This window comes from Corylus avellana, chromosome ca1, assembly GCF_901000735.1.
Source record: "Corylus avellana chromosome ca1, CavTom2PMs-1.0".
NCBI lineage: Eukaryota > Viridiplantae > Streptophyta > Magnoliopsida > Fagales > Betulaceae > Corylus > Corylus avellana.
In genome coordinates, this window is record NC_081541.1 from 11,657,868 (window position 1) to 11,672,489 (window position 14,622).

The window sequence follows — 14,622 nt, forward strand, 5'->3', positions numbered from 1 at the left end:
AAAATGCAATTTTTCAATATCAATAATACAATCCCACGAACCTAGGTATCCAGCCTCTTCAAATTGAAATATATAGCTCAAGATAAGAAGTTTAGCCCAAGGGGTAACACAATATGCAGGGAAACAAGCCTCACGAGACAGAGATCATTAGTTCGAATCTCCTCATTTCAACATCTAGGGGCCAAACTCACTCCATCTAAAAGACAAACGAAAAAAATAGAAAAGAAGTTTTGGTTCTTTCTTAAGATTACGAAGTTTGACATGATAATCCAATGCGAAAACTGCTTACAGTTTCAAATCGAAGAACAAGCACATCTCTCTTCTGACCAATCCTATGAGCCCTTGCCTGCGCTTGCAGATCAACCTGACAATATGCCAAAAATAAAAATAAATGAATAGATAACCAGCTTCAGAATCCCTATATCACAGTATCATCGTGACAAACAAATCAAGGAACAGTAATTTATATATTGCCTGCGGATTCCAGTCGGTATCAAAGATGATCACTGTATCAGCAGCTTGAAGATTCACTCCAACACCACCAGCTCGAATGCTAAAACCACATATCTAAATGTCAGTTTCAACCTAATCGTGCACATGCTACCCACACATGCAGTACATCAGAAATTTCTATATTTTTAACTTCATTTTGGGGACAGTACGGATAACTGGTACAAGAGGAATGGAACAAGTAGGTAGATAGCCAAATTTACAGGCAAGCATATATAGGTAGCTGAGATCGGGGAAAGCAGGGGACAACTGCTAATCATTTAGCCCGTGATTCCTATCACAAGCTTCAACCTACTGAACCAGGTCCAAGGCCAGCAAGCATTAAAGTCTGCCAAACACAGGCTCTTACAGGTGCCCGACAGCTATAATATAATTGACACCCTCCCAGCCTCCCTCCAATGTCAGCACCCTATTGGCTACCTTCATCTACCGTCAATACCTTATTGTACTACCTCCCACAGGAAAATATCAAGAGACCCCCCAACCCCCAACCCCCCCCAAAAAAAAAAAATCCAATTTCCTAATTACGAGTGCACTACCACACCCAGTAAAGTAGAATGTATTAGAAAGAAGCAGGAAGTGCCTAGAATTTACTAGGCATCAATCATTACCTGAGCAGAAATATAAAATACGGAGAACCTTGTTTGTTGAACATGTCTATAAGGGCACCACGATCACCCCCAGATGTATGCCCGTCCAACCGAAGGTATCGATATTGCTTCAAGTTGAGATAATCCTCCATAACATTAAGCAGCCTAGTCATTGTGGAAAAGAAAAGAACCTGCAACATTATAAGTTCCAATTGAAGCCATAAATCCCTAAATCCTCAACTTATAGCATGATATCATACTAAAAAAAATCATGTAAAAGAGAAGGTACTTGAGGTCTGGGCATGATATCCCATTCGAGTATTAGAATCAGGGGCAGAGCCAGAAAAATTACTTTTGAGATTTTTGGGGGTGGGGGAGGCAAAGTACTAATGGGAGATATGTATCCTTGAATTGATCAACAATTCTTTTGATCTTGTCATCCAATCATCAAACTAAAAGCAACATGGACAGTCATTGTTTTTTACCTTCATTTTTAACTTTAATATTACAAATAAATTTAAAGATAAAATATTGCTAACATTAAAGACCACAGGTACGTAAATATGTAATACTTGGGACCATATTAACGTACACCACTAAACCATTTAAACATAAAAAATATAAATGCTCCAGAATATTGTGCAAAAATATCATATAAGATGAACAATGAACTATAAATAATAACTGTAAATTGTAAGAAAAAAACTGCAATGCAATAGTAAAAATTCATTGAGCATCAATCAAGTTCTCCCAACTACTATAACTTATAAAGCATGAAAATATTTAAGGATAACATACCCGATGATCTGTTGCTTTAAGTTTGGGTAGTAACCGATCTAGCATCTCAAGCTTCCCACATAGTCTAACAATTGTTGGCAGATAATGCTTGGGTACTAAACTATCAACCTAAAAAACGCAAGCTAACATTAGGCTCAAACCAATATAGGCAACCAATGAAGACTGAAACATAAGGGCTTTAAGTCTTGGTTGGCCTCTTAGAATGAAGGAAAGGAAAGTGCTTAACCAAGCTTGGCAACAAATGCCACTTTTCAACATTTTATTCTCTTCTCCCTTCCCCCATTCGTTTTGAGAACCAGCCAGAGCTTAAATGGATAAGGAAAGAGCATGCCTCCTCTGCGTGAAGCTGGCTGAGATATGGATGATTGCATATATTACGGAGCTCCATAACAGAGTTGTGCACAGTTCGAGCCTGAGAAAGTTGAGTCAATGTTAAGAGTATATAATGGTAGCTATCCCATATTAGTCTATCAGAGTTCCATAGACAACATGAAAAAAAAAAAAAAACAAGGGAAAAAAATTGAAAGCAGTAAATTGAGAATAATGTACTATTGAAAAAAAAAAAAAAAAAAAAAAAAAAAAAAAAAAAAAAAAAAAAAAAAAAAAAAAAAAACCTTTGAAGCTCCAATAGAGCCAAGATTTTCTTCCACCCTCTTCATCAAAAGCTTTTGATATGCAGATGCCTCACATCTTATAAGTCTCTCAATCTTTTCAGGCAGTTCATTTTCAACCTACCAAAGAAAGAAAATTCAGGATGCAACATTAACAAATTAGAATGACTTCCATAACAGAATGGCAGTAAATTAAATTGCTAAAGGAAAATAGTTTTCGCTTCTCAAAAGCTGAAAACTCTTCTCAAATGTCAGTTATCCAAATGGATTTTCCAATGTGGCCCCCACCACCACACTTTTCAAAACAATCCACAAAATTATCTTCAAAAAACAAAAAACTTCTCAAAAAATAACATGTACATTTTTTTCAGATGTTGAAACTGCCTATTTATAACTTTTCAGGTGTACATACTGTTTTGTTACATGTAAAACAAATAAAAATTAAAAGAAAACATAGGCCAGTATGGTAGCCACTAGTGGCCGCTTGGCCCATGATGGCAGCAACCAATCTGAAGGCCACCTGACCAATGATGGCGGTGGCCGCCTTATGGCAGTCTCATAGTGGCTGCTAGGACCATATGGCAGCCCCGCGTTGGCCGTCAGGCGGCCTCACGATGGCCGCTAAGCTCGTATGGCAGCCCCTTGATCCGTCTTGCTGCCCCATGCTCGCTACCAAGACCGTCGTCTGGCAGAACCACTGTTGTGACTGCCGCCAAGCAACCACTACCATGGAGTAACTCCAACAGTTTCTCTTTCTTTTTTTAAAAATAAAATAAAACTTATTGCAAAAAAAAAAAAGGTTTTTTTAAAACCGTTGGGAGTTACTTGCAAAATGTGGCGGACTCTCTCTGTGTGCTAGCAAGTTGGTTTCCCAACTTTCCTCGCCTAGCATTGCTCTAATAAGCATGGGTGGTTCTTGGTGGTGGCGGGGTATGGTGGAAGTACACGAAGGGGATTCATCCTAGTGTAGGAAGGGAAAGATGGCAAAGGATGGAGGTCCTTCACCGCAGAGCTGCGTCCGGTTGTGCAATTTTTCCAATCACGATATGGTATCAGGGCACGGGCAAAAGTCAGATGATGTTGGTGTTGAAATTTCCTGCAAAGGTGAGTGGGAATAGGTCGTTTGTTGAGGTACTTGCAGGACTGAGGAAAATTTTGGCTTTGTCCTCATTAATGAAGGGTTTATCTAGTAATTATGATGTGTCTGCACCAAAGGGACAGGCTGCGGCTGGGCTGTCTATGTCTGGGTTTGTGTTTGGAGATGAAGGAGATCCTTGATCGTCCGCTAGTGGAGTCAACTCGAGCAGGGGTGATAACTTTGATTTTCGCCCCTTCAGAGAGACATTAGTTAAAAACGGATGCAAATAGTTGTATTTAGTAGTTTGACTTGGGTCTAGGCCCGAGTAATGTAGGAAGTAAGACAAGCCCAATGGGTGTCGTGGTTAGTGAGCTGAAGGCCATCTCAGAAGGTTTCGTTCCTTCAAAGGCCCCCGTGAGCATTTTAGGCCCACCTCCAATGACTCACTCTAATCCAGACCCTAAAGGTAAGACCCCAATGGGCTCTAGGTGTGCTCGGGCAAAGTTCTCTTTAAAGCCCAGAACGAAACTTTCACACAAGTAGAGAAGGGTAACAAGACTAGGCCTCTTATTTGGGCTCAGACACGGTGAAGGGCTTGGGTGCTCGCTTGGGTTAGCCCGGAGGACCTATTGCGATGAGTAGCGTTGCCGTCTCGGCTGATGATCCTCAACCTTCGACGGGAGGGATTAGAGGGAGTTCTTTCGCCGGCCCCTCTATGCTTGTAGATCTATGTTATGCCTTGCAACTATTGCTACTCATGGAAGGGAGCACTGTGAGGTCTTCAAATCCTGTTGGTGCTCAACATCTCTAATGTGCTCTGACCAGAACGCATTGAGGGCCGCAATCCCAGAGGGGTCTCTCGTCGGTGCTTCTGTGTTGAAGGAGTTGCACCTGAAACCTCTTTCGAAGTCATTATCTATTTATCTCAACCTCCTTTTTCAGAAACTATCGAGGAGGAGATTGTTTTGGTTAATTTACTTCTTTCTTCAAAAAGAGCTGGCAAGGAGACAAGGATGGATGAGTTTTTGTTTGGACCATTTGGTGTTGGTGTAATTGGTGTTGCTCGGTTATATGGAGATGTGGCTCACTTATTCAATCAGGTTGATGGCTTGGATGCTGAGGCAGGCCTACTATTGAAGGGAGTCAATCAGGCCCATTGATGTTATCGTAGACCCTAGGTCTGAGTGGGCTTTAGCTGTAAAAGGGGAAAACTTATTTCTTTACCGGACTTTGATCCTTTTGCCTTCTATTTATCTTCTAGGCTTATGAGGGAGATCAGTGTGAATGGCTACAAAGGAGCAAGAGGGATTAACCGGCTTGTGTGTGAGGAGCCACCACGTCTAGAGGTGTGAATCTTTACAATAGGGAGGAGGCCATGTTCTACATACCTCTTAGTTCCTATCCACATGTTGTGGGTGGGAATACAGATTGCTTGGGGTTGGAGTACTCAGATTGGGTTTTGTAAAGAGTGAAGGAGATCCATCACGTTGTGGGGATATCATGCCAAGGTTTTAAGGAGCAGTTTATGGCAAAATTGACAGCTATTGAAGCCAGTCGTGGTTTTGGCCTCCAATTCCAATCTAGAAAACATAGGTAATGGGGAGTTAAAAAGATTGGCTTGCTCTATCAATTATGACTCAAAAGGTGAAAGTTCAAACTATGGAAGAGGCAAGTGTAGGGGTTTCTCAGTTTTTAATTAAGTCCAAGTTGTTATCTTGGAATGTAAGAGGGTTGAATGGGGTGGATAAACATCTAAGGATAAGGGATTTACTCAAAGAATGGAAGGCTGGTATTGTCGGTTTTTAGGAAAATAAGCTAGAGGTCATGTCTTGTTGTGTTGTGTTGTGTTGTGCAAAGTTTGTGGGGTTGTCATCATGTGAATAGGACCTCTAGAGAGGCTTCCGGTGGAATTTTGATTAGCGGGATAGGAGGTCGGAGGATAAAATCGATGTGTGTGGGGGAGTTGACTATTGCATGTTCATTCAAAAACGTTGAAAATCATTTAACCAGGGCTTTGCGGGTGTTTATGATCCTAATACTGAGCATAGAAGGCTTCTTTAAAATGAATTAGTTGTTTTGCTCAATTGGTGAAACTTGCCTTCATGCATTGGGAGTGATTTTAATGTCACTCGGTTTCCCTAGTGAGACATAAGGAGGAGGCCCTTTATACCCATCTATGGTGGATTTTTCTTATTTCATTTTCAGGTCTAATGGATCTCACTCTTGTTGGTGGATATTTTACTTGGTCAAATCAAGACCTTCCTTCTTGGTCTAGGATTGATAGATTTCTTGTCTCTCGAATTAGGAAAGCCCAGATTACTAGCGTATCCCAGAGGATGCCTCCTAGACTGTGCTCATACCACTTCCCGATCCTTCTGAATTGCGATGACTTTCAAGGGGTAGAAGCTATTTCAAATTCAAAAACATGTAGCTGAAGTTCGAGAATTTTGTGGATAAGGTTAAATAGTGGTGGAATTCTTATCGCTTTCAAGGCAATTCGAATTTCATTTTGGCCCGCAAGCTTCAGGCCTTGAAATCTGATTTAAGAAGATGGAACAATGGGGCATTTGGCAATGTAGAGAGGCAGAAAAAGATTCTTTTGGAAGAGTTATGAGGTCTTGATATCATTGACGAAAAGAGGACCTTATCCGACTAGGAGAGAGAGATGAAGGTAGAAGTGTTAACTGATTTTGAGAGGTCCATTCTCATGGAGGAGGTAAGTTAGACATAGAAATCTAGGGCCTTATGGTTAAGGAAGGGTGACAACTGCACGAAGTTTTTTCCCAGAATGACCAACTCTAATAGAAGAAATAACTTCATTGAATCTATGTAGGTTGATGGTTCTATTTCTCCCAACTAGGTTAAGATCAGCAAGCACATTGTGCAATTTTATAAGAATCCTAATTCTGAGCAATTCCATTGGCGGCCTAAGTTGGACGACCTTTCTTTTACTTTATTGGTAAGGTTGAGGTGGTTGGAGAGAGCGTTTGAGGAAGGGGAGGTTTTGGAGGTAGAGAAAGCTATGAACGGTGATAAGGGCTCTGTGGTTACTCTATGGCTTTCTTTCATGACTTCCATGCTAGAAGAAAGTTTGAAAGAAGTCCCAATGCTATGTTTATTGTTCTCATTCCTAATATTTCAAGGGTTGCTGATCTAAAGGAATTTTCTCCGTAAGTCTAGTCAATTGCATTTACAGAATTATTGCAAAGTTCTAGTTAACAGGCAGGATATGGTTTTGGAGAAGATTATTTCTAAGTCTCCAAAAGCTTTCATCTGGGGAATGCAAATTCTAGATCCCATCCTCATTGCTAATTAATGCCTCAATAGCAAAATCAGATCAGGGGAGAGGATTTAGAAAAAGCTTATGATCATGTTAATTGGATTTTTTTTGCTTTATATATACTAAGGGATTTTGGGGGGAAATGGGGTACTTTGATAGCTCAATGTATTTCTTCAATGCCTTTTTTTTGTATTGGTGAATGGCACTCCCACCGATTTTTTTAGCAGTTCTCATGGCTTGAGGCAGGCTAACCCTTTGTCTTCGTTGTTGTTTGTCATTGTGATGGAGGCTTTGGACAAGATGATCTTTGCTACAAAGAGGGAGGTCATGTTGTCTGGCTTTTCTGTGGGGACTGAGAATGTTGGTGGAATTGATATCTCTAATCTTTTGTTTAAAGATGACACTTTAATTTTCTGTGGGATAGACCCAGATCACCTCCATGATTTGTGTTGCTTGTTCTTATGTTTTGAGGTTGTCTCGGGCTTGGAGATCAATTTGGGTAAGTCTGAATTGGTTCCTGTAGATAATGCCAATACTGTAGAAGGTTTGGCTAGGGTCTTAGGTTGCAGGGTCTCCTCTTTGCCTATAAAGTAACTAGATCTTGCTTTGTGTGCTTCTTTCAAAGCAAAATTTATTTGGGATAGCATTATTGATAAGGCTAAGCGTCGTGATTTTAATTGTCTAAAGGGGGCGGTAGGGTTACCTTCATCAAGAGCACCTTGTATAATTTGCCTACCTATTTCTGAGTATTTCATGTCATTGTTTCCCTTGCCGGCTTGCGTTGCTAATCAAATTCAGAAGCTACAAAGAGATTTCTTCTGGGGAGGTTTGGATGTAGAGGTCAAATTCCAATTACTAAGTTGATCCAAGGTGTGTTCTCCAATCAATGAAGGGGCTTTGAGGGTACGGAATTTGCTCATGTTCTAACTAGCCCTTTTGGAAAAGTTGTTATGGCGTTATGCTTATAATAGAGAGGCTCTTTGGAGAATGGTAGTGGATGTTAAATATGTTAGGCAGAGGGGTGGGTGGTGCTCTAATGGAGTCATTGGATCATATGGGTGGGTCTCTGGAAATTCATTAGAAGGGGTTGGGATGAGTTTTCTAGATATGAGGTGGGAAATGGCTCTGTGATTAGTTTTTGGAATGACATGTGGTGTGGGGAACAGCCCCTTAAGGCAAAGTTTCAGGAGTTGTTTAGCATTGCCTGCCTTGGGGATGCTTTCGTGGTAAATCATCCTCAGTTCTATAATTGCTCAGCTCAGTGGAACATTAATTTTGTTAGAGCAGCATGATTGGGAGTTGGATTTCTTTTCCACGGTTTGCAATCAAGTGTATTCCATTAATTTGAAACAAGAAGACGTTGACAAGCTTTGTTGGAACCCCTTCAAGAGATGGTAGTTTGATGTAAGAATGTTCTATAATGTCTTAATCCCCATGTTAGCACTCCCTTTTCTTGAAGGTGTATTTGACATAGTAAGACCCCTTTGATTGTGGCTTTCTTCACTAGGCCAACTGCTTTAGGTAAGATCCTCACTTTGGACAACTTTTTTTTTTTTGATAAGTAATGATGATATAAAAGAGCGCAAAGGGGCGCAACCCATATACACGGGAAGTATAAACAGAGAGCGCCTAGGAGGGAGAGAAATGAAAAAGAAAATCAGAGAAACTAATCACTAAAGGAGCTAGCCAAGCGGCCGTCCAAGAGTAAAGAGTAAAGAAAAATAAATGAGTCAATTCCTCTACGGTCCTAGTAGAATTTTCAAAACATCTAGCATTTCTTTCATTCCAGATACACCACATAAGACACAGAGGAATCATCTTCCAAACAACCGCGCTTCGAGAACGACCTCCCGACCACCAGCTAGCAAACAAGGCCCTCACCCGGCAAGGCATGACCCAATGCAACCCAAACCGCTGAAAAATCATGTGCCAAAGAGCCCTTGCAAGCTCACAGTGGAGAAGAAGATGATCGGCTGACTCTCCGGTCTTCTTGCACATACAACACCACTCCACTACCACTATGTTCCTCTTACGCAGCGTGTCATGAGTCAAAATTTTGCCTAGGGCCGCAGTCCAACCCAAAAAAGCCACCCGCTGAGGCACCTTAGTGAAATATCATTGTGGTAGATTGGTGCTGCATTTGTTAGAAGAGTGGGTAATTTGTTGACCACCTCCTATTCCATTGCAAGATAGCCAATGCCTTATGGATCTCCATTTTCGGTCTATTCAGGTTAGGGTGGGTCATGCCTCATCGTTTCTTGCTGGTTGGCGAGGACAGTTTGGTAGTCCTCAAAGTGAAAGCTTTATTGATTGATGATTCCACCCTGTTTGATGTGGTGTATTTGGAAAGAAATAAATGTTCAGAGGGAGCTTTGAAGACAAGGAGAGGACTGTAGCGGAGCTAAAGGCCTTCTTTTTGTTTTTGAGAAATAACTCATCAAAATTTTACCAAAACAAATTTTCTCTTATGGACCCCACATACAACACTTATTTTCAAATGTGGCCGCAACCAAATCAATTCTCAATTTTTACATTTTTCAAAACCCAAAACCCTTCTCAAAACTTTACAAAACCAACCCAAACACTTTTCAAAATTATTTCCTAAGCCCTTAGAAGAGATTAAGTTTTATGTCATGCACTTAAAACTTCATTACAACATTGTAACAAGTCCAGTTGTTAATGGAACTAGCTTATAACTCGGGCTATGCGCAAAATTCTTTATTATAATTTATTTTTTGATTTAAACACATCATTTTTCATTATAAGTTAAAAAGACGTATAAAAATATATCTCACCTCTTTAAATAAAAAAAATTAAATCTTTGTTCCTATAAGTATATATGATTTAAAATGAATAGTATAAAAAAAATAAAAAATTTAAAAAAAAAAAAAAATTAGCAAGAAGAATACATCGATTATAATATAGTTAACGCAATTAATGACGCTAATCAATTACATGTGGATTATATTGAAATATAATTAACGCAATTAATGACCGAAAAAACCGATTATATATATATATATATATATATACGTCTTCTTTTTTTTTTTTTTGAGAATCCTAAACATATTAATATACATATTAAATTGACCAGATGTATTAATACAAAATAATTTGATTTATATTATTTGTTTTCTTATTTGATTCGGACATTAATAATACTTAATTTATTGAATAATTTATATATGGAGAACTCTTGAAATACAATTAACGCAATTAATGACACTAATTAATGATTGGTTGGTTTTTTAAGAAAAAACCGGTTCACTCTTAAAAAACCGATTAAAAAATTATGCCTTAAAAAATCAATTTAGCCTTTAAAAAAATGGGTTCACGCTACATGTCGCAATTTTAAGGACTTCTGGGAGGGGTTTCGGCTTTTATATATATATATATATAACTCAAATCTACCAATGAGAAAATCAATTGTATGGAAAATTTGTACATCAATTTAGAATGAACATATGATCATAACATCACTAAATTTACAAAGAACACAATAAATAATTATATATATGTAACTCAAATCTACCAATGAGAAAATCAATTGTATGGAAAATTTGTACATCAATTTAGAATGAACATATGATCATAACATCACTAAATTTACAAAGAACACAATAAATAATTATATATATGTAACTCAAATCTACCAATGAGAAAATCAATTGTATGGAAAATTTGTACATCAATTTAGAATGAACATATGATCATAACATCACTAAATTTACAAAGAACACAATAAATAATACTTTCAGAATTTCAGGTGCGACTGCAATAGCTTAACAGAGCAAGTAGAACCACTAGTACCTCAGGGCATTTTATGCATGCATATGGTCATGTCCTAGATATGGAAAAATGCTACTGTTAAAGGGTCTTGACAACAAAGCACTTTGGCAGTATTAATTATATTCACTAGGCACCTGGAGAAAAAAAATTACCAACCAAGGATTCTGAAGCTACACGGCGTGCATATATACATACATACAGATATGACAGACATGATGACCACTGAGAAGTAATTTTCTCTGAAATGTACAACTACACCATAAGAAGCAGGACTAGAGCCACCGACACTCAGCACCATTTTCATTTAATGAGAATGAACTCCAATGCATCAATGTATACTTTAAAAACTTCCTAAAAGGTAAATGTGATTGCTGAGCATAAAATATCATATAAGTACCTTGTGTTTCAGCCTCCGAAGTACAAATGGCCGTAAAACTTGGTGAAGCCGGTTTATGATCAAAAGATTCTCCTCCTCGGACAGTAACGCCTTGTCATGATGCAAACATTTAGAGTTATAGAGATTAATGCAACTAGAATTTACATAAGAGAGCAAAACAATCAATGTCTTAAGAAGAGAACAAGTTTAATGCTTACTTCATCCGGTGAATTATCACCATTACTCTGAAATGGTTTGTTGAACCATTGAGAAAAATCTTCCGATGAATTAAAAATGTTAGGCAACAAGAAATTAAGCAGTGCCCACAATTCCTCAAGATTGTTCTACATAAAAAAGAAAATAAGAAATTAGTCCACAAACAACATCAAGTTTAAGAAAAAAATAACAGGAAAGCAAAATCACACTAAGCACACGTAGAAGTTATTAGACAAATTGTAATTCTTATATCAATGCACAAATGAGAGTTAAGAACAATAAATTGGAGAAAAGCACAACAAAAGAATAATCTCACACCTGTAGTGGTGTTCCAGTTAATAGCAATCTGTGAGAGCTCTGATAGTGCCTCAATTCAGCATTCAATTTACACGAAGCATTCTTTATGCGATGGCCTTCATCAATTATAATGTAATGCCAGTGTATTTTACTTAGTTTTGGTCTATCATGCTTATTCATCAGATACTCATATGTTGTCAGAAGGACATTGAATTTCTGACAAACAATCTTTTCCCTACAATACAAAGGAACAGCTGAGTGACAAATAGCACACAAAAGTTCAAAAAAGAAGCAAAATCAGCAAATTAAAACAGTAGTTAGTGCTCAAAAGTTATTACTTAAATAGCCTACGCCGCTCCTCTGGAGGCCCAGCATAGACGATTTTATGCACACTAGGGGCCCAAGAGTTGATTTCTGACTCCCATCCAGGTAGAACTGATGACGGCACAACCACAAGAAACGGCCCTCTATCATTTTTGGTTTCCATGAGGTAACAAATTAGAGCAATAACCTACGAACCCACAAGTTAAATTGTTAACATATACAATGATGGGGAGCAGTGTAACAACAAACTAGAACATAGACTGCTGCTGGGGTATGACTGATTTAGAACCAACCCATACCTGAACAGTTTTACCAAGGCCCATTTCATCCGCAAGAATTCCATTCAAATGGTTGTTGTACAGGGAAAGCAACCACCTTAGGCCATTCATTTGATACCTGAAGGTCAAAAACTGCAGTCACTAAGAATTCAAATTCAAGAAGACAACAAAGAGCATACTCCACACAAGAGAACAGGATTGGATAAAAATTCCAGTCAATAAGTTACTAAAGGGGCAGTAATAAATATCAATTAAAATGAGAGCAGGAAACAGCCACCCGAGAATAAATAACCCAAACAACCAAAAAAAGCCAAGATAAGATACATTTATAATTAGAGAGTGCACAGTCAACTTACTCCCTTAGTTTTCCACCCCGAAGGGATAATGGCTGCTCAGCAATGGTCTCTTTTATGCTGCAGCAATCAACTAGATTATCAGATTTTTGGCAAGAGCATATAATTCTTTGCTTGATAAGCAATCGAAATATCATTAAAAGCGAAAAGCGCTACTCAGGTACACAGGGAGTATATAGGAAAAGAGCATATAATTCTTTTTTTTTTTTTGGCAAGAGCATATAATTCAATATTTATAAACAAAAGAAATTGATGAATCAGTGGCCACAAGGCATCCAGATTTCACAAGAAATATAAAATTCAAACCATCAGCTGCAAAGTGACAGCAAAAGCTAAGAGTATAAGATTAAAAATAAATTAATTAATAAATAAAAAGGCAGCATTAATACCTATGAGCCATCAAATAGTACTTCTCATTGCTTTCCATATAATGCTGCAAAGAATACACAATAACATAAATTAGTAAAAATGAATGTAAACAAAATAGAGAGCACAAACAACAAACTTGCCTTCGCCTGATCACTTTCGTCTTCATTTTCAATAGTAGTTTCACTCTTCTCAATAACACTTTCAGTTCCTATCTCATCCATATCATGCTCAAAACGCCCTGCTGTAGTTTTTGCCTCCTGTAGCTTGGATCCAAGCTTTTGAAGATATTTCTCTGTCTCTTTGAGAAGTTGTTTAACACGATCTGATTTGGCATCCTAATATGATTATCGGAAATGTTATGCAAGAAGAATAAAGGTATCATGCCGCTGTTACATCAGTAAAAGAATCTAGTAAGACAAATCAAACCTGCACCATTCGCAGATACCCCTCCACGTCATTGATCTTCAATAAATTAATCTTCTCACGCTGGATTCTGTCAATCTTTTCTCGATGGATACGTTCCTTCCTCTTATGGAACTCCTTCACATACTTATTGAAACCCTTCCAGCGCTCTCTCTTAATTTTGAACACATCATCCAGTCTTTCCCTAAAGTTCAGGTTATCATGCAAGTCAATAAGCGTATGAATTGTGCTCAAAGGCATACCATTATTAAGAAGCACGCGAAGAAATCGACAACGATGCATCAAAAGATTAAATGAGAAAACTGAATGGTCAGAACTGAACAGACAAAATACATACTTGTGAACTTCTATCTCACTAAAGAATTCCTTCTGCCTCTCACGAATTCTCTTTTGTCGCTCTTCCTTCATTTTCTGCTCAAACTTTTCAACTTGCTTTATCCTCCTACCATGTCTATGTTTCTTGAATGATTTCAAGCGATCCATTTCAGTTGTAATTGGTTTAAAAAAATCATTCAGAAAATCACTGCACAAAACAAAAGAAATTTAGCGTCAAAGTGATAAGAGTATAACTAAAATTTGGAATCAACTTTAGGAAGGTCCATTGCCTCCTGAGGCGGCGTTGAAGATCCAGCAGTTGAAGTTTTTTCAATTCTATGACACTTTTGGTTTTTGCAGATATGTCTTCTGACGAGCTTACATTTTCCTGCATCATAAATGGGCCACATGCAACATCAAATATTTTTACAAAGTTAGCCCTACTAACAGAGCATCTTCTTGAATGCATAGTAAAATGTGTGTGTGTGTGTGTGTTTTGTGAGCTAAGTGAATTAAGACCATATCATGGCAACACATCGTTTAGATGAATATTTTCATCAATTAAATATTCAAATTGCAACACTCTCCCCCGCCCCCCCCCGGCCTCCCCCAACTATGGGAAAAACAGAGGCATCTTTTCAGAACCAAGAAAGTCAGAGTACTCTTTCCTTGAGTTTCTAAACGCCCGTCCTCAGATATTTTTACCAAAGTTAGCCCTACTAACAGAGCATCTTCTTGAATACATAGTAAAATGTGTGTGTGTTTTGTGAGCTAAGAATTAAGACCATATCATGGCAACACATCGCTTAGATGAATATTTTCATCAATTAAATATTCCCCAAAACCCCAACTATGGGAAAAAACAGAGGCATCTTTTCAGAACCAAGAAAGTCAGAGTACTCTTTCCTTGAGTTTCTAAAACGCTCCGTCCTCAAATAGCCTCTAACACAAATGGATCACTTTAGTCAAAAAATCAGCATTATTCAATTTTGCAATGTGTATATATCCTCTGCCT

General features: G+C 38.2%; 1 protein-coding gene across 1 annotated transcript in view; it reads right to left on the bottom strand.

Annotated features, from left to right (window-relative positions):
- The window catches only part of LOC132177366 (chromatin structure-remodeling complex protein SYD), a 51,651-nt gene that overhangs the window by 29,366 nt on the left and 7,663 nt on the right, over positions 1 to 14,622 (bottom strand). Inside the window, exons 11-27 of the mRNA XM_059589650.1 lie at positions 13,898 to 13,995; positions 13,630 to 13,815; positions 13,296 to 13,476; positions 13,010 to 13,204; positions 12,890 to 12,933; positions 12,504 to 12,560; positions 12,169 to 12,265; positions 11,884 to 12,056; positions 11,567 to 11,780; positions 11,251 to 11,376; positions 11,054 to 11,143; positions 2,513 to 2,629; positions 2,230 to 2,310; positions 1,899 to 2,006; positions 1,122 to 1,291; positions 475 to 553; positions 290 to 364 (exon numbers count right to left, since the gene is read on the bottom strand). Of these exons, the coding sequence (XP_059445633.1) occupies positions 290 to 364; positions 475 to 553; positions 1,122 to 1,291; positions 1,899 to 2,006; positions 2,230 to 2,310; positions 2,513 to 2,629; positions 11,054 to 11,143; positions 11,251 to 11,376; positions 11,567 to 11,780; positions 11,884 to 12,056; positions 12,169 to 12,265; positions 12,504 to 12,560; positions 12,890 to 12,933; positions 13,010 to 13,204; positions 13,296 to 13,476; positions 13,630 to 13,815; positions 13,898 to 13,995 (2,091 nt within the window). The remainder of the gene's footprint in view (positions 1 to 289; positions 365 to 474; positions 554 to 1,121; positions 1,292 to 1,898; positions 2,007 to 2,229; positions 2,311 to 2,512; positions 2,630 to 11,053; positions 11,144 to 11,250; positions 11,377 to 11,566; positions 11,781 to 11,883; positions 12,057 to 12,168; positions 12,266 to 12,503; positions 12,561 to 12,889; positions 12,934 to 13,009; positions 13,205 to 13,295; positions 13,477 to 13,629; positions 13,816 to 13,897; positions 13,996 to 14,622) is intronic.